The sequence below is a fragment of the Oncorhynchus tshawytscha genome, linkage group LG20, assembly GCF_018296145.1.
Source record: "Oncorhynchus tshawytscha isolate Ot180627B linkage group LG20, Otsh_v2.0, whole genome shotgun sequence".
Taxonomy (NCBI): Eukaryota; Metazoa; Chordata; class Actinopteri; order Salmoniformes; family Salmonidae; genus Oncorhynchus; species Oncorhynchus tshawytscha.
The window spans coordinates 48,992,255-49,018,753 of NC_056448.1; the positions used below are offsets into that span (position 1 = coordinate 48,992,255).

At 43.2% G+C, this 26,499-nt stretch overlaps 1 protein-coding gene across 2 annotated transcripts in view; it reads left to right on the top strand.

Annotated features, from left to right (window-relative positions):
- Positions 1–6,135: 6,135 nt before the first annotated feature.
- The window catches only part of ythdc1 (YTH domain containing 1), a 35,954-nt gene continuing 15,590 nt past the window's right edge, over positions 6,136–26,499 (top strand). For both annotated transcript variants that reach the window (XM_024381446.2, XM_024381447.2), the window contains exons 1-9: positions 6,136–6,413; positions 10,474–10,575; positions 16,123–16,445; positions 17,987–18,353; positions 20,270–20,418; positions 20,789–20,897; positions 21,467–21,584; positions 21,865–21,949; positions 23,743–23,912. In XM_024381446.2, coding sequence (XP_024237214.1) covers positions 6,386–6,413; positions 10,474–10,575; positions 16,123–16,445; positions 17,987–18,353; positions 20,270–20,418; positions 20,789–20,897; positions 21,467–21,584; positions 21,865–21,949; positions 23,743–23,912 — 1,451 coding nt within the window. In that variant the 5' untranslated portion in view covers positions 6,136–6,385. The remainder of the gene's footprint in view (positions 6,414–10,473; positions 10,576–16,122; positions 16,446–17,986; positions 18,354–20,269; positions 20,419–20,788; positions 20,898–21,466; positions 21,585–21,864; positions 21,950–23,742; positions 23,913–26,499) is intronic.

Sequence of the window (26,499 nt, forward strand, 5' to 3'; positions counted from 1 at the left end):
GCAGTTGTTACAACAACAAGAAAATAGCTTCAAGTGTTTTGTCCAAATACTTGTCTATTCTACTTAGAAAATAATGGGCGACCTGACCAGAGAGGTCCAGGACCTGAAGAACAGTTTGTAGTTGTCCCAGGGTCAGCTCGACAAGTTGAAGCAGGAGAACGGCAAGATGACAGCAATCTGTAAGTCATTGAGAGAGGACATCAGTTCTGTGTGTGAACCCATGATAACGATGACAGATAAATGGAGGGACAATCAAGGCCAGAACAACACGGGGAGTGGGCGGAATTGCAGAATCTCCACATGAGACCTGGACAGAATCTGATGACAAAGTGAGGGAAATGATCTCTGAGAAATTGAAGATGGACCAAAGGAAGATTGAGGTGGAGCGCGCCCACAGGACTGGAAAACCCACCACTGGCCTAGGTGACAGGCCCAGGCTGATAGTGGTCAAGTTCCTGAGGTTCAAGGACAAGTTAGATGTTCTGGAAAGAGCCAAGAACTTGAGAGGATCTTATATCTTCCTCAACGAGGACTATCCTGAAGCTGTGCACCAGAAGAGGATAGAACTGTTCCCAGACATGAAAGCTGCCAGAGCGCGTGGGGACATTGCGTACATCCGCTATGACAGACTCATTGTCCACCCGACCTCCCAGAAGCCTGGAAGGGATGAGAGAGCCAAGCCTATGGGTTCATGTCTTCAACCCTGCAGCACACACAAACACACCAATTGATTAATGGACTGCTGAATGTATATATTTTTATTTTGCTTTGTCTGCTTTTTTAAGTATTAAGCCCATCTCTGATCAGCTACCCAGGAAAGGGCTGAAAACAGCCCATATTAATAAATGTAGCCTTAGAAATAAGGTTTGTGAAATCAATAACTTGCTAACATCAGATAACATTCATATATTATCCATTTCTGAGACTCACTTAGATAATTCATTTGATGATACATCAGTAGCAATACAAGGATAAAACATCTATAGAAGAGACAGAAATGCTTATGGGGGAGGTGTTGCTGTATATATTCAGTCATATCCCTGTAATGCTTAGAGAATATCTTATGTCAAGTGTTATTGAAGTTTTGTGGTGGCAGGTTCCCTTGGCACATCTAAAGCTATTTATTGTGGGGTGTTGCTGTAGGCTACCAAGTGCTAACAGTCAGTATCTAAATAATGTGTGTGAAATCCTTCATAGTGTATGTGATGTAAACAGAGAGGTCTACTTTCTTGGGGACCTGAATATTGACTGGTTTTCATCAAGATGTCTGCTCACGAGGAAGCTTCTCACTGTAACCAGTGTCTGTAATCTGGTTCAGGTTATTAATCAACCCACTCAACAGGAAGCTTCTCACTGTAACCAGTGTCTGTAATCTGGTTCAGGTTATTAATCAACCTACCAGGGTGTTTACAAACACTACAGAAACAAGATCATCCACATGTATCGATCACATGTTTACTAATACTGTAGAACTTAGTTCTAAAGCTGTATCTGAACCCATTGGATGCAGTGATCACAATATAGTGGCTATATGCAGGAAAGCCAAAGTTCCAACAGCTGGGTCTAAAATAGTGTATAAGTGATCATACAAAAGATTTAGCTGTGACTCTTATGTGGATGATGTTAAAAACATTTGTTGGTCTGATGTGATTAATGAGGAGCATCCAGACGCTGCACTTGATTCATTTCTGAAATTGCTTCTTCTAATTATAGTTAAACATGGAAATGTTAAGAAACTGACTGTTATAACTGTTAAGGCTCCATGGATTGATGAGGAATTGAAAAACTGTATGGTTGAAAGAGATGGGGCAAAAGGAGTGGCTAATAAGTCTGGCTGCACATCTGACTGGCTGACTTACTGCAAATTAGAAATGATGTGACTAAACTCAACAAGAAGAAGAAGAAACTGTATTATGAAGCCAAGATCAATGATGTAGAGAATGACACGTTAAATTAAATTATGGGCAGAAAGACATTCAACTCCATCTTTCATCGAATCAGATGGCTTATTCATCACGAAATTATTTGATGTTGCCAATTATTTTAATGATTATTCATTGGCAAAGTGGGCAAACTTAGGCAGGAAATGACAACAACGAACAGTGAGCCATTAATTATAGTCACGCATAAAAAACAAAGAAAGAAAAGCATTATAATTTTGAATATTATAAAGTTAGCGTGGGAGAGGTGTAAAAATGATTTAACGATCAATCATGACAAACCTCCTGGCCTTGACAACTTAGATGGAAAGCTACTGAGGATGGTAGCTGACTCTATAGCCACTCCTACTGAGGATGGTAGCTGACTCTATAGCCACTTCTATCTGTCATATCTTTAATCTGAGTCTAGAGGAAAGTCTTTGTCCTCAGGCCTGGAGGGAAGCCAAAGTCATTCAACTACCCAAGAGTGGTAAAGCGGCCTTTATTGGTTCTAACTATGGATGCACGATATATCGGTGAACATATCGGAATCGGACGATATTAGCTAAAAATGCCAACGTCGGTATTGGCCGATGTCAAGTTTAACGCTGATGTGCAAAACCGATGTCTTTGTCATGGGTGATGTTGGCTTTCGCCGACTGGCCGTGCACCGGTACACACTACCAAGTGAGCTATTTTTCAGATGTTGCCCTACAGGAGTTACACAGTAATAGCGTCACTGCTATCAGCTTCACGACATACATACTATGGAACGCCGTTTGGGTCTTTGCCTGTCAAAAAAGATACAGTAGCACTGCCAAAGCTGTACAAAAAAACACTGCAAACACCGGCCACGAAAGATGTGTTTACAATACCGCCTTGGTAATGAAGCATAATTTGTTCGACCGCAACCTCTGGGGTAGCTAGCTTTAGCTTAGTACCCAGCTAGCACCAATACAACCATCCTGAAAACAATGACCAGTGGAAATGGCAGTCATTTTCATTATTCTTAGCAATGATTTAGGAATCCTTGTGAGTAAGTATTAGCTAGGTTGCCACTTGTTGGTCACCTGTTGAAATTGAACTTTAGTTCATAAAAATAAATAGCTAGCCAGCTACTTAACCATGTTGTCCAAAGATAACGTTATAAGCAGCCAGCTAGCTTCATCTGGCAAGTGATGCTCGACCGGACCGAGTTATGTGGTGTGAAGCTAGCCACAATAAGGATTAGCCACAGCAGTTTTCAAAATAAAAGTAGGGAATAATGCTACTATTTGTATTAATTTGCATCACTGTCAATTACATACTTTTATTTTGAAGACTAACCGCAAAGTCCACTATTGTGGCTAATCCTTATTGTGGCTAGCTTCACATAGATGGGTCCGACCACCATTAATCAAATAAGAACTGTCTTGTAAATTAGGGTTATTTTAGATGATGGCACCTAGTTATATAGTTAGCTAGGTAACTATCGCTACTGAAACAGATTATGTCGTGTTGCTGTGTTTTGGGGAAGAACATTGTTTGCACCCATCAGCTAGCTTTTTTTTAATGACCAGCAGTGTAGGTACGCGAGACAACTTTACCAGCATCATAGCATACATATCGATGAATCGTTGTGACATATGAAATACGAGTGATTAGTGTAATCAATGTGTAATAACTACTTAAAAAATGTATGAGCGTGTTAAATTATTATGTGACCTGCAGTCATATTCAGGCCCTGATTGGTCAACAAGCTTAATTGACACGTCAAATAGTGTTATAGTATATTTTTTTGACACGCAAAGACCCAAGCGGCGTTCTATAGAAATCCTGGTTGAGAATGAAACGACTGAACAAATGAACAACGAAACAGCACATCAAGTAAGTGAAAGAAATAGGTTGTGATTATGTTTTACTGGTAATGGGGACATGCGTAAATGCCAACAAAATAAATTTTTGGTCAGTGCGGTGTGTGTATCCTTTATTTAACTAGGTAAGTCAGTTAAGAACAAATTCCTATTTACAATGACGGCCTAAGCTGGGCGAATGCTGGGCCATTTGTGCGCCGCCCTATGAGACTCCCAATCACGGCCGGATGTGATGCTTTTTTGACACCACACTCCACAAAGAAAGTTCTGCAGGCTCTAGTTTTGTCTAATCTTGATTATTGTCCAGTCGTGTGGTCCAGTGCTGCAAGGAAAGACCTATTTAAGCTGCAGCTGGCCCAGAACAGAGCGACACGTTTTGCTCTTCATTGTAATCAGAGGGCTGATATAAATACTATGCATGCCCAGTCTCTCTTGGCTAAGAGTTGAGGAGAGACAGACTGCATCACTTCTTATTTTTATAATAAACATTGTGTTGAAAATCCCAAATTGTTTGCTTACACTTACACACACACTTATCCCACCAGACATTCCACCAGGGGTCTTTTCACAGTCCCCAAATCCAGAACAAATTCAAGAAAGCGTACAGTATTATATAGAGCCCTTATTGCATGGAACTTCCTTCCATCTCATATTGCTCAAATAAACAGCAAGCTGGTTTTAAAAAATAGATAAAGCAACACCTGACGGCACAACGCCTAGATAGTTTGTGTGCATGTATTGATATGTAAGGCTACGTGTGCCTTTAAAAAAATGTATGTAGTTCTGAGCTGTTCTAGTCTATTGATGTATTATGACATCATTATTATGTCACTCTGTTTCATGTTCTGTGTGGACCCCAGGAAGAGTAGCTGCTGCTTTTGCAACAGCTAATGGGGATTCTATCAACTGGGCAGCAGGTAGCCTAGTGGTTAGAGCGCTGGGCCAGTAACCGAAAGGTTGCTGGATCGAATCCCAGAGCTGACAAGGTAAAAAAAAGACACTTAACATACTGTAGGCCGTCATTGTAAATAAGGATTTGTTCTTAACTGACCTGCCTAGTTAAATAATAATCCTAATAAATGACCGAATACCAATTCAATTGAAAGAGGACAAAATTAGATTAAAACATTGGATCCTGTTGATCAGGTAGCTTTGGTCAACAAGATCTGCCATTCTTATTGTGCATAATGGAACTGACATAGATTGGAAAAGGTGCTATCTCAAACCTAAAAGGGTTCTTTGGCTGACCCCATAGAACCCTTTTTGGTTCCAGGGAGAATGCTTTTGAGTTCCGTGTAAAAAAACTTTTTTTACATGGAACCAAAAAGCGTTATCCTATGGGAACAGCCAAAGAACCCTTTCGTGAACCCTTTTTTTCTAAGATTGTAGATGAGTGGGCTGTCATTACTTCAGAACAATTGAAAGTTGTGTACATTGCAATAAAGTAAATAACTTTTGCCTTTAATTTGATATTGAATATACAGAGGGAGTTCTAGCCCTTGACCTTGACCATGACATTAGACATATGTCATTGGATGAAGAGGTCTTCTGTATGGGGGAGTTTTGTTAGAGGCCCTACGCTTGTTCTGAACATTAACATACATCGCTTGAGGTAAGGTTTTCGAAGCTTAAGGAACTTATCTTTCATATCAGCAAGAAATCATTAAAAAAAAAAACGTTAAATTGATGGGAGTTGTTGAACACAAAGCAGCACTTCGGGCTGTCTAGCTCCTGGCTATCCTTTCTTTGGATTGTGGGATAGATCTCATTATTGTAAGGATTTTTTAAATATTTGATAAGGGCTGTTTACGTTAATCGCCTGTATTCAATGGAGAAAAAGCATATGCTTCGAGACTCATTTCATGAATATGCATTAGCTATCTCGAGACCACGCCCATATGTGTTTATTTGTCACATGCGCTGAGTACAACGGGTGTAGTAGACCTTACCCTGAAATGCTTACTTTAAAAGCCATTCATTTTTGTTGTTGGCCAAATTCAAAAGTTATTGATCTCCAAATAAAAAACGAATTCCTTGCTTTAGTGGGGGAAACAACGCCACCTGCTGGAGGGAGACATGTTTCCCTTCGAGTTGAGCCTCTCGCTCCCCCCCCCCCAGCCCTCGGAGTTGTGGGTAAAACGTTTTGCAGCGGTCCACTAGATAGCACAGCCTCAAAGTTAACGACATCTTAAAAAAAAAAAAAAAAAATTCATGAACACAAAAAAAATCGTATTTTTATTTTTTATATACAAGGTTACCAGTTTGGTCAACGTTAGGGTTAAAAGTTGTGTTTAATGTTAGGTTTCATCACATTTAAAAGACGACAACGTGCCTGAAATAGGAGGAGTTTCAGACTTTGTGGCTGTGGTAACGACCCTTTGCAGCAGGAGGAGGGATGCAGTCATCCGCCATTTCAGCTGCTACGATGAGACCTACTTCCAGTAAACATTGACGAGGGAACCATCCATTTACCTCATTGTAGATGTTGTAGTTAGATATAGAGCAACGATTAGGTATAGGGCAACGATTAGGTATAGGGCAACTATTAGGCATAAGGCAACCGTGAGAGGAGACAAAACGAGTCCTCTAAAGGTTTGCGGAAAGGGGCGGAAGATGGCGGTCGACAGACGAGACGACAAAGGTACGACGCCTCTAACCATTCTCCCTCCTATCCCTGTGTGTGTGTGTGTGTGTGTGTGTGTGTGTGTGTGTGTGTGTGTGTGTGTGTGTGTGTGTGTGTGTGTGTGTGTGTGTGTGTGTGTGTGTGTGTGTGTGTGTGTGTGTGTGCCACAGCTAAGTTAACCATTTGAGGGGTTAGGTAACGTTGTCTACAGCGATGCTTAACCGTTAGTATCATGTCGCATTAGCTATAAAAACATAATCAAGCTGATTTATGCCTCCCCCCCGGATCTAGTAACCAAACCCCATTCCAGGGCCGTCATTGGAAATACCAATTTGTTCTTATTTTAACTGACTTGCCTAGTTAAAGGTTAAATAAGGGTAGATCAACAAAGTAAATCACGTTATTCAGCTGTTTTTACCTAATTTAAGTAGAATACTATTGGAGATGTGTGATGCTAATTAAATGTGTATTCTGGGTTAGGGTATGGTGATATCTTACTATCCAAACACATCTGGAAATGGATGTTATTGGTCTCAAACACATTTAGCAGATGTTATTGCGTGTGTAGCGAAATTCTACTATTCTCCCCCATGTACCGGTACGTACATGATCCATTCATGCTGCAAAGTCGTCAAGTAACTCCTTAACAATATTTTATGGTGAGATGGCGGGCAAAAACTGGCAAAATATGTGTGCTTTCTTTGAGACGTTTTCCAACACAACACTAAAATGCCTAATGCCTAGGAATGCCAGTCAGGGATGTTGCTTCTCTCTTTAAGCCAATCAGGTTTCAGCAGTCTGTTTACCCCTGGCAGAACGCAGCCGTGCAACATCAGGAAGTAGCATTAGTGTCTAGCATGGTGGTGGAAACTAATGTTTCCCAAACAAAGTATGCATATTTAACGCATTTTTTTCCCAGCCTACTCGCTATTTATTATTATAAATTCATTAGGTCCTAATCTATGGATTTCACATGGCTAGCCTTGGGAGGGCAAAGGCTCACCCACTTGGGAGCCAGGTCCACCTACTGGGGAGCCAGGCCCAAACAACCAGAATTAGTTTTTCCAAACAAAAGGGCTTTATTACAGACAGAAATACTCCACAGCTGTCCGGGTGGGTGGTCTCCGATGATCCCACAGGTGAAGAACCCAGATATGGAGGTCCTGGGCTGGCGTGGTTACATGTGGTTGTGAGGCCTGTTAGACTTACTGCCAGATTCTCTAAAACAACGTTGGATTCAGCTTGAACATTAAATTATCTGACACAGCTCTGGTGGAGATTACTGCAGTCAGCATGCCAATTGCACGCTCCCCCAAAACATTAACAAAAAAAAAAACTCCACATTTGAGTGGCCTTTTTTTTGTCCCTAGCACAAGGTCCACCTGTGTATGCGGTTAGCTGCGGAAAATAGATTTGGGTTAATTTGCATAATTACGTGTTTTCGTAGGTCGTCTTATCTTTTCACACGCACAGCAAACATACGCTATTTGGCTGCTCAACTTGGCTGGCACCTCTCAAGACAGTTTTTTTTCCTTGACGCATAAGTCCTGTGATTATAAAGAATTTAAAAAACAACATTTCCACAATGGAAAAATGCTTTGTTCCTTTTATATCTGGTGTTAGTCATATAACTTATGTAGAAATTATAATGTACCCGACCGACAAGATCAACAGTATGTGCACACCTCGAATATCTCATTCCAAAATCATTGGCCATTAATATGGAGATTGTCCCCACCCCCTTTTGCGGCTAAAAAGCTCTATTCTTCTGGGAAGGCTTTCCACTAGATGTTGGAACATTGCTGCTATAACAGCCTCCACTCTTCTGGGAAGGCTTTCCACTAGATGTTGGAACATTGCTGCTATAACAGCCTCCACTCTTCTGGTAAGGCTTTCCACTAGATGTTGGAGAATTGCTGCTATAACAGCCTCCACTCTTCTGGGAAGGCTTTCCACTAGATGTTGGAACATTGCTGCGGGGACTTGCTTCCATTCAGCCACAAGAGCATTAGTGAGGTCGGCCACTGATGTTGGGTGATTAGGCCTGGCTCACAGTCAACGTTCCAATTCATCCCAAAAGTGTTCGACAAGGTTGAGTTCATGGCTCTGTGCAGGCCAGTCCAGTTCTTCCACATCGTTCTCGACAAACAATTTTTGTCTGGACCTTGCTCTGCACGGAGGCAGTCATGCTGAAACAGGAAAGGGCCTTCCCCAAGCTGTTGCCACGAAGTTGGAAGCACAGAATTGTCTAGAATGTCATTGCAAGCCATAGCGTTAAGATTTCCCTTCACTGGAGCTAAAAAGCCGAACCATGAAAAACAGCCCCAAACCATTATCCGTCCTCCACAACTTTACAGTTGGCACTATGCATTGGGGCAGGTAGCCTACCACTTTGCAGCACAGCCGTTGTTGCTCCTAGACGTTTCCACTTCACAATAACAGCACAGACAGTTGACCGGTGAAGCTCGAGCAGGACAGAAATCTGACAAACTGACTTGTTGGAAAGGGTGTCATCCTATGACTGTGCCACTTTGAAAGTCGCTGAGCTCTTCGGTAAGGCCATTCTACTGCCAATGTTTGTCTATGGAGATTGCATGGCTGTGTGCTCGATTTTATACACCTGTCAGCAACGGTTATGGCTTAAATGGCAGAATCCACTAATTTGAAGCGGTGTCCACATACTTTTGTAACTATAGTGTATAAAGATTAGCTGGCTACTCACTAGCATGTGGGCTTGAGAGCTTGTTTATGAGGCCTGTTGATTTTTCTTATTGCCTGCTACAAGAAGTTAGTCATTTAGTGGTTCAAGTCAAATGTGTAACTGAGGCATTTTCAAAGACTGACTTGACTGCAAGTGATTATTGCAAAAACGTTTCAATTTTTTTTTAAATTTAATTGAACCCTTTTATTTAACTAGGCAAGTCAGTTAAGAACACATTTTTATTTACAATGACGGCCAAACCCGGACAGGGCTGGGCCAATTATGTGCCGTCCTATGGGGCTCCCAATCACAACCCGGTTGTCATACAGCCTGGATTCGAACCAGGGTGTCTGTAGTGACACCTCTAGCACTGAGATGCTGTGCCACTCGGGAGCCCAAAGTGGATCTTATGGATGTTGGAGGCTTATACTTAGCCTGAGTATAATATCACAAGCCCTGAATTAAATTGGATTATTGCTGACTGTTAGGAATGCAGTGTGTTTGACCTTTAAATTGTACAACAGTGGAGGGGGGTCTCCTGTTCTGTTCAAGCTAACAGAAAAAAACAAAGCGACAACAGGTTTTTAAGACATGTTTATTTACTTAAGTATTCAGTCTCTTTTGCTATGAGACTCAACATTGAGCTCAGCTGCATCCCGTTTCCACTGATCATCCTTCTAGATGTTTCTATAACTTGGAGTCCATCTGTTATGCAAGGGGGTAACGAGTAGAATCATGCCTCTGAACTAGCTGACTAAACTCAGCTTCACCGTTTTATGATGGCGTTGACTAGTGTCGGCGGACTGGAGCTCTGACGTGTAAAATACTGATTTCATCACCCAAAGCCCCCTGGGTGATTTGGTAATCCGTCCCTGGTCGGAGCTCCGACCCACACTATTTGCCACTCAACTCCGTAACTCGTTGAGTCTAGTCGGCTCTACCTAGTCTAGTCGGCTCTACCTAGTCTAGTCGGCTCTACCTAGTCTAGCCGGCTCTACCTAGTCTAGCCGGCTCTACCTAGTCTAGCCGGCTCTACCTAGTCTAGCCGGCTCTACCTAGTCTAGCCGGCTCTACCTAGTCTAGCCGGCTCTACCTAGTCTAGCCGGCTCTACCTAGTCTAGCCGGCTCTACCTAGTCTAGCCGGCTCTACCTAGTCTAGCCGGCTCTACCTAGTCTAGCCACTCTGATTCTCAAAGATGATTTAAAAACACTTATGCTAGCTACATCCCAAATAGCATCTTATTCCTTTCCATAGTGCTTGTTTTGACTAGAGCTCTATGGGCCTTGGTCCATGTTAGCTACCCTAAATGGACTCTGCACTCTGTTAAGTTGAAATGTGCTATGTGTAACTGTGATTGTACCTATCTGTCGTCCCAGAGGGAGAGCTCAACGTGCTGGATGACATCCTCACCGAGGCCCCGGACCAGGATGACGAGCTCTATAATCCTGAGAGTGAACACCACATCAACCAGAAAAAAGGTACCTTTTAACAGTGCACTTCGGTCCGTTATAAAAGATTTAAAAGGTTATATTAGCGAGCCTCATTGTCAATCTGTACCATCATGCCCAAATCATTGTCACTCTTTGTCATCCCTTTTTGCAGTGTACACTGAGCAAATATATATATGCAACCATTTTTAAAGATTTTTATTTAGTTACAGTTCATATAAGGAAAATGGTCAATTGATAAATAAATTAATCTATGGATTTCGTGACTGGGAATACAGATATGCATCTGTTGGACCCATACCTTTAAAAAAAGGGTAGGGGCGTGGATCAGAAAACCAGTCAGTATCTGGTGTGTCCACCATTTGCCTCATGCAGCGCGACACGTCTCCTTCGCATAGAGTTGATCAGGCTGTTGATTGTGGCCTATGGAATGTTGTCCCATTCCTTTTCAATGGCTGTGCAAAGCTGCTGGATATTGGCGGGAATTGGAACGCGGTTGTACATGTTGATCCAGAGCATCCCAAACACGCTCAATGGGGTGACCTGTCTGGTGAGTCTGCAGGCCATGGGAGAACTGGGACATTTTCAGGTTCCAAGAATTGTGTACAGATCCTTGCGACATGGGGCTGTGCATTATCATGCTGAAACATGAGGTGATGGCGGCGGATGAATGACAGGACACCGGGCCTCGTCTCGTTTAAATTGCCATCGATAAAACGCAATTGTGTTCGTTGTCCGTGGCTTATGCCTGTCCATACCATCACCACACCGCCCCTATGGTGCACTCTGTTCACAACGTTCCCCTCAAAACCGCTCACCCACACAACACCATACAGACTATCTGCCCTCTGCCCAGTCCAGTTGAAACCGGACCACGTCAAATTAAATTGTTTACCTTTGATGAGCTTCGGATGTTTTCACTCACGAGACTCCCAATTAGATAGCAAATGTTCCTTTTTTCCCCAAAATATTTTTTTTGTTGGCGAAATAGCTCCGTTTGTTCTTCACGTTTGGCTGAGAAATCGACCGGAAATTGCAGTCACAAACGCCGAAAAATATTCAAAATTAGCTCCATAATATCGACAGAAACGTGGCAAACGTTGTTTATAATCAATCCTCGAGGTGTTTTTCAAATATCTATTCGATAATATATCCACCGGGACAACTGGCTTCTTAGGAGAGAGAGAAACAATGGCCGCATTTGTCCTTTATGCACCAAACACTAAATCAAATCAAATCAAATTTTATTTGTCACATACACATGGTTAGCAGATGTTAATGCGAGTGTAGCGAAATGCTTGTGCTTCTAGTTCCGACAATGCAGTAATAACCAACAAGTAATTTAACTAACAATTCCAAAACTACTGTCTTATACACAGTGTAAGGGGATAAAGAATATGTACATAAGGATATATGAGTGATGGTACAGAGCAGCATAGGCAAGATACAGTAGCTGATATCGAGTACAGTATATACATATGAGATGAGTATGTAAACAAAGTGGCATAGTTAGTGGCTAGTGATACATGTATTACATAAGGATGCAGTCGATGATATAGAGTACAGTATATACGTATGCATATGAGATGAATAATGTAGGGTAAGTAACATTATATAAGGCAGCATTGTTTATATATTTACATCATTTCCCATCAATTCCCATTATTAAAGTGGCTGGAGTTGAGTCAGTGTCATGTCAGTGTGTTGGCAGCAGCCACTCAATGTTAGTGGTGGCTGTTTAACAATCTGATGGCCTTGAGATAGAAGCTGTTTTTCAGTCTCTCGGTCCCAGCTTTGATGCACCTGTACTGACCTCACCTTCTGGATGATAGCGAGGTGAACAGGCAGTGGCTCGGGTGGTTGATGTCCTTGATGATCTTTATGGCCTTCCTGTAACATCGGGTGGTGTAGGTGAGAGACTTCAGCTGACCACTGACGCAATGTTGACGTTCAGGCTCATTTTTTCAAAATAAAAGCCTGAAACTATGTATTGTGACACTAGACACATTAGGGAAGCCATAGAAAAAGTGAACTGGTTGATAGCCCATTCACTGCTCAATAGGGACGCATAGGAACGCAGAGGATCTAAATAAGAGTCCCTTCCTGTTTGGTTTTTTTCAGGCTTTCGCCTGCAACATCAGTTCTGTTATACTCACAGACAATATTTTTATAGTTTTGGAAACTTTAGAGTGTTTTCTATCCTAAGCGGTCAATTATATGCATATTCTAGCATCTTGTCCTGACAAAATATCCCGTTTGCTACGGGAACGTTATTTTTCCAAAAATGAAAATACTGCCCCCTAGTCACAAAAGGTTAAGTTGGGTGAATTTTGGCCCATTCCTCCTGACAGAGCTGGTGTAACAGAGTCAGGTTTGTAGGCCTCCTTGCTCACACGCGCTTTTTTAGTTCTGCCCAAACATTGTCTATAGGATTGAGGTCAGGGCTTTGTGATGGCCACTCCAATACCTTGACTTTGTTGTCCTTAAGCCATTTTGCCACAACTTTGAAAGTATGCTTGGGGTCATTGTTAATTTGGAAGACCCATTTGCGACCAAGCTTTAACTTCCTGATTGATGTCTTGAGATGTTGCTTCAATATAACCAGATAATTTTACTACCTCATGATGCCATCTATTTTGTGAAGTGCACCAGTTCCTCCTGCAGTGCTTCACGGTTGGGATGGGGCTTCGTGGATAAGGTCCTTTGCTGTTGTTCTGGGATTGATTTACACTTTTCACACCAAATTACGAGCGCTGTGACGGCTGCATGGTCCCGTGGTGTTTATACTTGCGTACTATTGTTTGTACAGATGAACGTGGTACCTTCAGGCATTTGTAAATTACTCCTAAGGATGAACCAGACTTGTGAAGGTCAACAAATATTTTTCTGAGGTCTTGGCTGATTTCTTTTGATTTTCCCATGATGTCAAGCAAAGAGGCACTGAGTTGGAAGGTAGGCCTTGAAAAACATCCACAGGTACACCTCCAATTGACTCAAATGATTTCAATTAGCCTATCAGAAGCTTCTAAAACCATGACATAATTTTCTGGAATTTTCCAAGCTGTTTAAAGGCACAGTCAACTTTGTTTATGTAAACTTCTGACCCACTGGAATTGTGATACAGTGAAATAATCTGTCTGTAAACAATTGTTGGAAAAATGACTTGTCATGCACTAAGTGGATGTCCTAACCGACTTGCCAAAGCTATAGTTTGTTAACAAGAAATTTGTGGAATGGTTGAAAAATGAGTTTTAATGACTCCAACCTAAGTGTGTTTAAACTTCTGACTTCAACTGTATGTACATACAAATATTTACACATGTCAAGTTTGCTGAAAATAAACGCAGTTGACAGTGAATTTCTTTTTTTTGCTTAGTTTATTTTCATTAACAAACTTTTTTTTAAACCTAAAATATATATTTTTTTTACAGCTGTTTTGAAGCTGGGGGACCAAAACTTGAGTTACTTTAATTTTTTGGGCTCCATTGTGAAAACATATTTCAGTGATTTTTAGATGGTACAGTTGTTCCCTACACCATTCAGTTTGTTTTTCCCATAAACTAAAATTGAGTGAACTGATTTTCATCAACCAGTAAATTAGCGATTTCCTCTAAATAACTGTCGTGGAAATTCAGTACCGAGAGAGATTTGGGCATTTCTTCAAACAGTACTTTTTTAAATTTAATTTCGATTAATTATTGCAATAATGAGGCTGGTCTTTTAAAAAAAACATTTTTTAAATGTTTTTTTAAAATTCCCACCCCCACCCTTGAGTTTAGGACCGAGTAACCTAACCTTTACACAAATGCAGAGTATATAGCGGACACTAAAAATGCTTAGTCGTGGTTGGTTCCACCAATCCCATGCAGATTGGGGTGTCATAAGTCACTCTGGGTTCATCCCCCGGCTTAGTTTCCCCAGATGCAAGGATGATTGAGACAATGAGGCATTGTTCTACCCCTAAGCTATCTCTAGTAAAACACATTATTGTCTGTATAATGCAGTCTTTAGATCATTTGTCAGCTCAAGCCATCTCTGGTAACCATACACCCAGATTAGCTGCAGGGAACTAGAGTGGAGCCCATGAAAACACAGAATTAAACAGAACAGTAATGTCCTATTTTTTTTAAAGTATTAGTTGCTAACTTAATATCAAACAAACCAGGTAAATACACCACCGTTCAAAAGTTTGGGGTCACTTTAGAAATGTCCTTGTTTTTGAAAGAAAAGAGTACATTTTTAAAATACAATCAAATTGATCAGAAATACAGTGTAGACATTGTTGATGTTGCAAATGACTGCGCTGGAAACGGCTGATTTTTAATGGAATATCTACATAGGTGTACAGAGGCCCATTATCAGCAACCATCATTCCTATGTTCCAATGGCACGTAGTGTTAGCTAATCCAAGTTTATCACTTTAAAAGGCTAATTGATCATTAGAAAACCCTTCTGCGATTGTTACCACAGCTGAAAACTGTTCAGATTTCTTTTTAAACTATAAAACGGGCCTTTTAGACTCGTTGAGTATCTGGAGCATCAGCATTTGTGGGTTCAATTGCAGGCTCAAAATGGCCAGAAACAAAGACCTTTCTTCTGAAACTCGTCAGTCTGTTCTTGTTCTGAGAAATGAAGGCTATTCCATGTGAGAAATTGCCAAGAAACTGAAGATCTCGTACAACGCTGTGTACTACTGCCTTCACAGAACAGCGCAAACTGGCTCTAACAGAATAGAAAGAGAAGTGGGAGGCCCCGGTGCACAACTGAGTTTGAGAAACCGACGCCTCACAAGTCCTCAACTGGCAGCTTCATTAAATAGTATCCGCAATAACACCAGTCTCAACGTCAACAGTGAAGAGGCGACTGGAACACAGTTGGGACTCTGAGATGCTGGCCTTCTAGGCAGAGTTCCTCTGTCCAGTGTGTCTGTTCTTTTGCCCATCTTAATCTTTTCTTTTCATTGGTAAGTCTGAGAGATGGCTTTTTCTTTGGAACTGCCTAGAAGGCCAGCATCCCGGAGTCACCTCTTCACTGTTGACAATGAGACTGGTGTTTTGCGGGTACTATTTAATGAAGGTGCCAGTTGAGGACTTGAGGCGTAAAGAACTACACTCTTTATGACAATTTTGTTAGCACAGTTTTCAGCTGTGCTAACATAATTGCAAAAGGGTTTTCTAATGATCAATTAACCTTTTAAATGATGAACTTAGAACACAACTTGCCTTTGGAACACAGGAGTGATGGTTGCTGATAATGGGCCCCTGGACGCCTATGTAGCTATTCCATAAACAATAGTCATTTACAACATTAACCATATGCTATACTGTATTTCTGATCAATTTTATGTTATTTTAATGGATAAAAAATGGGCTTTTCTTTTAAAAAACAAGGACATTTTCTAAGTGACCTCCAACGTTAGAAAGGTAGCGTATGTCATTTTTCTGTCACATAACACAACCACAAAGAACCGATACTACTCCGGGGGAGACATAAAGTGAGAAACTGACAGTCCAACGCAGAGGGATTTAAGAACATAATATTGAAGATTTAATGACTTTTTTTCCCTCCCTCCTGCAGGATCTAAGAGGAAGAATGACCGAGGGGATGACCACGATCTGAAACGTCTCCGGCCCTCGGCTCACACCACCACCAGACAGGCCACTAAAAGATCTGCCCCCTCGGCTGGTGGGAAGAAACTGGTCAACCTCAGGGGGGTGCGGCACCCCTCCGAATACAAGACCGAAGATTATTACGACGACCGGAAAACCCATTCCATCCGAGCTGGTGGGGCGCAGAGGGGGGACCCTCCCAAAGCAGCCCACCTTGACAAGCCTCTGGGCCGCAGGAGAGAGCCAGACAGACAGAGGATCAAGCCCCTCATGCCTGAGCTAACCACAGAGGTAGGAGTGGCTTCGCTAAGGGTCACGAGGGGAAGTTACTTTAGCATATCTGCAGGGCTGTTTTCACGTCTTTTCACTTCGCTAGTCAGTATAGCCTTTTCTTGTTAGAATGAAATGAGATGCATCTTCTAGTGATCTGTAGATAGGACAGGCCCCTGTCGGGTCACCAAGCCAGAGACGACAGAGAAACACTGCTGGTTTGTCAGCCTGTCCCGCTTCTCGGTACCTGTTTTTGTGCGCTGTGGTTGACTATCTTCTGTGAGTGAATGTCCACATCCTATGTTATATAACTTTTACCGATGAGTTGAGGTCCACTTCCATTATTGTTTTCTGGCACGTTAATTTCCACCACGGCGTCGGGGCACATGGGCTATTTACGATTCCTTTGATTCTATTTTTTTTATTTCTGGTTCTTTGATTGGCCGCTGAACAGCGTGTGTTGACTAGTATTCAAAGCACCGTGTCGAGACTTGCCAGTGATCCCTGAAGTGACTCGTCAGCGTAGCCTAGTGATTGGTTGTTTGGGAATGAATGGCTCTTTTTGAACTGATCTTTTAGGTGAATCGGTGAGCTATTCGAATCGCATCAATGAGAGAGCCGTTCATTTGGCTCCCTAATTTGCATACTAGTCGGCTACCACTGCTTCTTGGTGAATATCTGCAGATACATTAGAGAATAATTTTGATGAAGATGGTGAATCATCACTGCAGGAACAATAGGTAGTGGAGAACCTCATTCTGGTGCAAAATATGAAAGAAAGAAAAACCGATTTTGAAGGTTATAAAAGCTGATGTCATTATACCTGTATGGTATTATTAAAGAGACTGGAGTTGTAGCAGTCAGACAGGCCCTAGTCCATATCCAAAACGACCAACACGCTGAAGTCAGACAGGCCCTAGTCCATATCCAAAACGACCAACACGCTGAAGTCATATAGGCCCTAGTCCATATCCAAAACGACCAACACGCTGAAGTCAGACAGGCCCAAGTCCATATCCAAAACGACCAACACGCTGAAGTCAGACAGGCCCTAGTCCATATCCAAAACGACCAACACGCTGAATTCAGACAGGCCCTAGTCCATTTCCAAACGCTGAAGTCAGACGGCCCTAGTCCATATCCAACACGCTGAAGTCAGACAGGCCCTAGTCCATATCCAAAACGACCAACACGCTGAAGTCAGACAGGCCCTAGTCCATATCCAAAACGACCAACACGCTGAAGTCAGACAGGCCCTAGTCCATATCCAAAACGACCAACACGCTGAAGTCAGACAGGCCCTAGTCCATATCCAAAACGACCAACACGCTGAAGTCAGACAGGCCCTAGTCCATATCCAAAAGACAACTCCCTGCCTTGCTGCTTTTTCTATTTGGCTGACTTACAGGAAACACTTAAAGTGCACTGGTTTTGAACAGAGCCCTGTGGTCCACTTTTTTACCAAAACCTTATGGCCTTTGCCAAAAGTAGTGCACTATATGGGGAATAGGGTGTAATTTGCGATACAGACCCTGATGCCTTTCTGTTCTCCTCTTGTCTAGAAGCTGATGCGTCCCAGTGAGGGGAGTGTTGGCAGGGTCAGCACCTCCTCCAAGGAAGAGGCAGAAGAGGAGGCATCAGACCAGGAGACGGGCAGCACGGCTGAGTCCTCCGAGGGAGACCGATCCAACATGGAGGGAGAAGAGGTGATGGAGGAGGAAGAAGAGGAGGAGGAGGAGGGAGAGAAGGGCCCAGAGGAAGATGAGGAAGAGGAGGAAGAAGAGTATGAACAGGAGGAGGGGGATCAGAGAGTTGTGAACGAACCGCCGGATTACGACACTCGCAGCGAAGCCAGCGACTCCCAGTCTGATTCAGTGTCGTTCTCTGAGGGGGAGTCGGTTCACTCTGGGTCTGGATCTGACGCCTCAGGTAAACAAAACATCTGCTCAACAACCTTTTCTTCTTCTCTTTTCACTATCCTGGTTGCATCCCATTCTCCCGACATCTGTTCACTTCCCTTCATGGATTAAGATAAAATAAAATAATAATTTGTTCTTAACTGACTTGCCTAGTTAAATAAAGGTAAAATAAAACATAAAAAAGAAGGAAATGACTGGTATCAGAAAATGGGTGAAACGGCCTAATTAGAGGCACCCATCCATCCCATTTAGAGAGCCTGGGACTGTCCTAGAGGCACCCATCCATCCCATTTAGAGAGTTAGAGATCCTTGGACTGTCCTAGAGGCACCCATCCATCCCATTTAGAGAGCCTGGCCTGGGACTCAGGCACCCATCCATCCCATTTAGAGAGTTAGAGCGCCTTGGACTGTCCTAGAGGCACCCATCCATCCCATTTAGAGAGCCTTGGACTGTCCTAGAGGCACCCATCCATCCCATTTAGAGAGTTAGAGAGCCTTGGACTGTCCTAGAGGCACCCATCCATCCCATTTAGAGAGCCTTGGAGATGATTCCACCAGTAAGGTGCCAAAAATCTAACAGCAGATGTACCTAACTGGTTGGAGATGGAAGGTATCTCCAGAGTTAGCCATCTCTCAACCGGGTCTGGTATCTCTGTCCTATGAAGGTACCGTAGGAGGGCTTTATAATAACAGTGCAATTCATCAATCTAGCTTTCAAAGAGGACCAGGCTACTTTCTGATACAGAAAGCTATGATGTGTACTGAACCTGGTGCCCCGTCGTAAAAGCCTAGTGTGTTTACCATAAACTGTGTCCAGTAGCTCTTCAATACAGTGCCGGCTACATTCATATAAATTATATCCCCATAGTCTATAAGCAGTGTGAATATCAACTGAATAATTTGTTTTCTGCTGTCTAATGACACACGACCTGTTATTTTATATAGGAAGGCCGTGTTAGTTCATTCTTAACTCATCAACATGCTTTCTGAAACATGGCTCTCATCAATCCAGATGCCTACATGAGCAAAAGTATGTGGACACCTGCTCATCCAACATCTCATTCCAAAATCATGGGCATTAATATGTAGTTGGTCCCCCCCCCCTTTACTGCTGTAAAAGCCTCCACTCTTCTGGGAAGGCTTTCCACTAGATGTTGGAACATTGCTGCTATAACAGCCTCCTCTCTTCTGGGAAGGCTTTCCACTAGATGTTGGAACATTGCTGCTATAACAGCCTCCTCTCTTCTGGGAAGGCTTTCCACTAGATGTTGGAACATTGCTGCTATAACAGCCTCCGCTCTTCTGGGAAGGCTTTCCACTTGCATTCCATTCAGCTTTCTCAAGATGTTGGAACATTAGTGAGGTCGGGCACTGATGTTGGGCGATTAGGCCTGGCTGGCAGTCGGCGTTCCAATTCATCCCAAAGGTGTTCGATGGGGTTGAGGTCAGGGCTCTGTGCAGGCCAGTCCAGTTCTTCCATACCGATCTCGACAAACCATTTCTGTATGGACCTCACATTGTGCACAAGGGTCATTGTCATGCTGAAACAGGAAAGGGCCTTCCCCAAACTGTTGCCAAAAGTTGGGAGCACAGAATCATCTAGAATGTCATTGTATACTGTAGTGTTAAGATTTCCCTTCACTGGAACTAAGGGGCCTGAACCATGAAAAACAGCCCCGACCATTATTCCTCCTCCACCAAACTTTACAGTTGGCACTATGCATTGTGGCAGGTAGCGTTTTCCTGGCATCTGCCAAACCCAGATTTGTCTGTCGGACTGCCAGATGGTGAAGCGTGATTCATGAGTCCAGAGAACGCATTTCCACTAGTCCAGAGTCCAATGGCGACTAGCTTTACACCACTCCAGACGACTCTTGTAATTACTTTGGATTTTGTGATTTATTTTTATTTTTTCTTGTCCTCCAGGTTCTGAGAAGAAGCATGAGAAGCTATCCTCCTCTGTCCGAGCCGTCCGCAAGGATCAGACCAGCAAGCTGAAGTACATCCTACGAGATGCACGCTTCTTCCTGATCAAGAGCAACAACCATGAGAACGTCTCCCTGGCCAAGGCTAAGGTGCACTTCTCTATCTTAACTTAGTCTCTCAATCTCTACCCATTACAGCCAGTAGAGGACTGGTCACCCCTCAGAGACTGGTTCCTCTCTAGGTTTCTTCTAAGGAGTATTTCCTAGCCACTGTGCTTTGACTTTTGCTTTTCCAGCTGCTTGGTTCTCGGCTGTGATAACAGTTCAGCATGTTGTGATAACTGCTGATGTGAAAAGAGCTTTTATTTAAAAAAAATGTTGATATAGAATGTACAAAACACAAATGACCGCCATCAATCTAATTGTCTGTTTATATGTACTTTAAAAAAAATCAGTACGGTAATATAGACTGATGCTGAACACAAACAAACAAGTGTTTTATGTTGGTTGTTATTGCCAGGGAGTGTGGTCCACTCTGCCTGTGAACGAGAAGAAGCTGAACGCCGCCTTCCGTTCTGCCCGCAGCGTCATCCTGGTCTTCTCAGTCAGGGAGAGTGGAAAGTTCCAAGGTAAACGGTCTTAAATGGAATCCTATTCCCTATATATATAGTGCACTACTTATAGTGCACTACTTTTCACCAGGGGCCTCATTTATGAAAGGCACAAATAAGACTTTAAAACTAGCGTGTGCCACTTTTCCCACAAAAGGTTGTGATTGGTCCATTTTTTAGAACTCGACGGGAAGGTGGGCGTATCTCCACACGAATCTCAGATCAAGAGAACGCACAGCTTCTTGTTGTCGATCAATTGTATTGCAAATAAATATAGTTTATTTTGAGGGAAATGGAGGTGTTGAATGCACAGTATTTATAATGATGGTTGGCTAATGATCAGGCACGGTTGATGAGGTCCCAGAGCCCTATTGGACTTCCTAACTAATCGATAACCTTAGACATCAAGCAAGTACAAGGGAGGAGCGAAAACCTGTAGACACTGAATCTTCCAGGAATTAACAGCCCTACCTGAGACAGCATCTTGGTTTTCCTGTTCTTGGATCACATCCCTGATGTTATCATGCCGAGTGGAGGTCGACCTGTGCATAGTGTACTGAATATGGTCTGTCATCCTGTGTGTGCAGGTTTTGCCAGGCTGTCCTCGGAGTCCCATCATGGAGGGTCTCCCATCCACTGGGTCCTGCCTGCTGGGATGAACGCCAAGATGCTGGGTGGGGTGTTCAAAATCCACTGGATCTGCAGGTAAACGCTTCTGGCTTATCCTCAAAGACATGAGATACGTTCCAAATGGCACCCTATTCTCTAGAGTGCACTCCTTTTGACCCGGGCCCATAAGATTTAGGTCTAAAGCAGTGCACTACATAGGGAGTTTGGCATGTCATTTGTAGACGTATCATGTCTTTACTGGCATTGTGGTAGCAGCCAGAAATACGAATATGATTTTTAATTTTATTTCTGTGATCTCAGATCTGTTGTATTGTGCATCCCATGATCCGGTTTAAAGGAATAATCTTGTTTTCAGACGCGAGTTGCCGTTCACTAAAACAGCTCACCTCTCCAACCCGTGGAACGAACACAAGCCTGTAAAGATCGGCCGAGACGGACAGGTAGACGTTCTTCATCCATCTATCTATCTATCTATCTTATGCTGTCCTTGGTCTTTTGGTTCTGCGTCGATCACTTTCTAGAGCTTGTCACTCTAGGATAGTGGGTATGATTCCTGCTGAGGTCAATCATACATTTTGTTAAGTTGCTTTGTATAAAAGCATCTGCTGCCTATACAGTGTATTCGCTAAGTATTCAAAACCCTTGACTTTTTTCCACTTTAAAAAAAAACGTTATAGCCTGATCCTAAAAACAGATTAAATAGTTTTCCCCCTTCATCAATCTACAAACAATACCCCATAATGACAAATCAATAACAGGTATCAATAACAGTATTCAGACCCTTTACTTCTTATGGCTGAAATCCCATTAACAGGATCGATATGACAACGGCAGGTGAAAGTGCAGGGCGCCAAATTCAAAACAACAGAAATCTCATAATTAAAATTCCTCAAACATACATGTATCTTATAACCTTTTTAAATGTAATCTTTTTGGTAATCCCACCACAGTGTCTGATTTCAAATAGGCTTTACAGCGAAAGCACCACAAACAATTATGTTAGGTCACTGCCAAGTCACAGAAAAACACAGCCATTTTTCCAGCCAAAGAGAGGAGTCACGAAATAGAGAGAAAATTAATCACTAACCTTTGATCTTCATCAGATGACACTCATAGGACTTCATGTTACACAATACATGTATGTTTTGTTTGATAAAGTTCATATTTATATTTTTAAAAATCGTGTTTACATTGGCGCGTTACGTTCACTAGTTCCAAAAACATCCAGTGATTTTGCATAGCCACATCATTCAACAGAAATACTCATCATAAATGTAGATGATAATACAAGTTATACACATGGAATTATAGATATACCTCTCCTTAATGCAACCGCTGTGTCTGATTTTTTTTTTAAACTTTACGGAAAAAGCCAGCCATGCAATAATCTGAGACGGCGCTCAGAAAAATAATACAATTAGCCGCCATGTTGGAGCCAACAGAAACCAGAAATCACATGCTAAATATTCCCTTACCTTTGATGATCTTCATCAGACTGCACTCCCAGGAATCCCAGGTCCACAATAAATGCTTGATTTGTTCGATAATGTCCGTTATTTATGTCCAATTAGCTACTTTTGTTAGCGTGTTTGGTACACCTATCCAAACGCTGGTGCAGGTTCCCGCATAACCTAAGACAAAAAGTTATATTACAGGTCGAAGAAACATTTCAAACTCAGTTTAGAATAAATCTTTAGGGTGTTGTTATCATAACTCTTCAATAAAGTTCCAACCAGAGAATTCCTTTGTGTCTAGAGATGCAATGAAACGCAGGTCTTTCAGCTCTTATTCAGGCCCACAACACAGAAGCCTCATTCAAGTTAAGACGGTTGACATCTAGTGGAAGCCCTAGGAAGTGCAACTTCATCCATATCCCACTGTGAATTCAATAGGGGCTGGGTTGAAAATCGACCAACCTCAGATTTCTCACTTCCTGTTTGGATTTCTTCTCAGGTTTTTGCCTGCCATATGAGTTCTGTTATACTCACAGACATCATTCAAACAGTTTTAGAAACTTCAGAGTGTTTTCTATCCAATACTACTAATACTATGCATATATTAGCAACTGTTTTTGAATAAGGTTGTAATGTAACAATGTGGAAAAAGAGAATGGGGTCTTGAATACTTTCACAATGCTCTGTATTTTATATTTATGTATTTTCACACTAATTCTATTTTTTGTAATTTTTTTTTATCTACCGATCTGTGTCTCCCCCCTCCTCGGGACCACCAGGAGATCGAACCAGGGTGTGGGATGCAGCTGTGCATGCTGTTCCCCCAGGACGAGAGCATTGACTTGTATCAAGTTATTCATAAAATGCGACACAAGCGGAGGATGCCTTCGGAGCCGCGTTCTCGAGGACGCCCGCCGCACAGAGAACCCGCCCGAGGCGACCTGGGAAGGTTAGAAATATTCTTTGGACTGCTAGTGAGCTCTGGTGTCGGCGTGACATGATGCCCGGAGCAGTGTTCTGATCCGATGGTCTAACCGCCCCTTCCAGAATGCTCTCATCACATCCCAGCGAAGAGGGAAACCTGCTGACATCCTCTGGGCTGTTGCTAAGGACCCCGTACCACAGCTCCACAGTATCTATGGGCCGGGCCAGTCTTAACCCCAGTATCTATGGGCCGGGCCAGTCTTAACCCCAGTATCTATGGGCCGGGCCAGTCTTAACCCCAGTATCTATGGGCCGGGCCAGTCTTAACCCCAGTATCTATGGGCCGGGCCAGTGCTAATCCAAGTATCTATGGGCCGGGCCAGTGCTAACCCCATCTATGGGCCGGCCAGTCTAGTATCTATGGGCCGGGCCAGTGCTAGTATCTATGGGCCCCAGTATCTATGGGCCCAGGGCCCCAGTATCTATGGGCAGGGCCCCCCAGTATCTATGGGCCGGGCCAGTGCTAACCCCAGTATCTATGGGCCGGGCCGTGGGCCGGGCCGGGCCGTTGCTAACCCCAGTATCTATGGGCATGGGCCGGGCCGTTGCTAACCCCAGTATCTATGGGCCGGGCCGTTGCTAACCCCAGTATCTATGGGCCGGGCCGTTGCCCCCAGTATCTATGGGCCGGGCCGTTGCTAACCCCAGTATCTATGGGCCGGGCCGTTGCTAACCCCAGTATCTATGGGCCGGGCCGTTGCTAACCCCAGTATCTATGGGCCGGGCCGTTGCTAACCCCAGTATCTATGGGCCGGGCCGTTGCTAACCCCAGAATCTATGGGCCGGGCCGTTGCTAACCCCAGAATCTATGGGCCGGGCCGTTGCTAACCCCAGTATCTATGGGCCGGGCCATTGCTAGTAGGCTGAGTGTGGCTTGTCTCTCTACAGGTGATGGTGGTTAATTAGTTTGATCTCTCAATATAAAGAATGCCATTTTTAATTTATACCATCATGATACTTAAAACCACTTAAGTTGTAGTTGCGTTTTAATACATTTGTCTTCAGGTTTGCTTGAATGAATTTGTCTAGATAAGTTTGTTTTTTAAAATTTGTTCCCGAAGCCTTTTCTTTCAGGAGTATCCTGGCGAGTTAAAACCTAGTCATATATTGGACTTAGAAAAAGGAGCCGTTCCATTTAAGCAGAAGATGGCACATGGATTTGAGTGGGGAGAATGATGATGCTGTCTTAAATGCTTCCAGGGGACTTACCTCTCCCTCCATGGGCCATTTATTGAATATACATAATGTATACCTGTGGTGAAATCTACACTACTGCTGTGTGTGCCTGTAGCTTCAGATGGGCAGGGGTGGGTGTCTATCTACAAAGCTGCCTGGAAAGGGAGTAGGAAAAAAAAGCGTTGGAAAGTTCTGGAAAGCGGTCAGCCTTTTGGGAGACCTGGCGACAACCTAGAGAGAGAGAGAGAGAGAGGGCTTGGCTCTGCTGTGTGGTTCTCTCTACCTCCTGTTGCAATGCTCCATTTACACCAGCAATCCAAATCTCCCGACATCCCCTTCGAGAGATCATATACCCGCAAAAAACCATTTTGGTAAATGGTCGGTCAGTCACTGTCCCCCGTCCCCCCCCACAACCAAACAGGACTGAAGATGGTTGTGGTGCTGAGAGAGCCTGCCAGCCGTTTCTTGTTAATGTTTCTTCATCTGGAATGAATGGCACCTGGTGGTAGGTGGTTAGAGAAACCTAAAGGACTAGGTTAGGAGTGTTTCCATACCCTGACCTAAAGGACTAGGTTAGGAGTGTTTCCTGAAGGACAGGAGTGTTTCCATACCCTAACCTAAAGGACTAGGTTAGGAGTGTTTCCTGAAGGACAGGAGTGTTTCCATGCCCTAACCTAAAGGACTAGGTTAGGAGTGTTTCCTGAAGGACAGGAGTGTTTCCATGCCCTAACCTAAAGGACTAGGTTAGGAGTGTTTCCTGAAGGACAGGAGTGTTTCCATACCCTAACCTAAAGGACTAGGTTAGGAGTGTTTCCTGAAGGACAGGAGTGTTTCCATGCCCTAACCTAAAGGACTAGGTTAGGAGTGTTTCCTGAAGGACAGGAGTGTTTCCATGCCCTAACCTAAAGGACTAGGTTAGGAGTGTTTCCTGAAGGACAGGAGTGTTTCCATGCCCTAACCTAAAGGACTAGGTTAGGAGTGTTTCCTGAAGGACAGGAGTGTTTCCATACCCTAACCTAAAGGACTAGGTTAGGAGTGTTTCCTAAAGGACAGGAGTGTTTCCATACCCTAACCTAAAGGACTAGGTTAGGAGTGTTTCCTAAAGGACAGGAGTGTTTCCATACCCTAACCTAAAGGACAGGAGTGTTTCCATACCCTGACCTAAAGGACTAGGTTAGGAGTGTTTCCTAAAGGACAGGAGTTTCCATACCCTAACCTAAAGGACAGGAGTGTTTCCATACCCTGACCTAAAGGACTAGGTTAGGAGTGTTTCCTAAAGGACAGGAGTGTTTCCATACCCTAACCTAAAGGACTGAGAATAAGGTAGGAGGAGACCCACTGGCAGAATGATACAACCCTCCTTTCCTTTTTAAGGC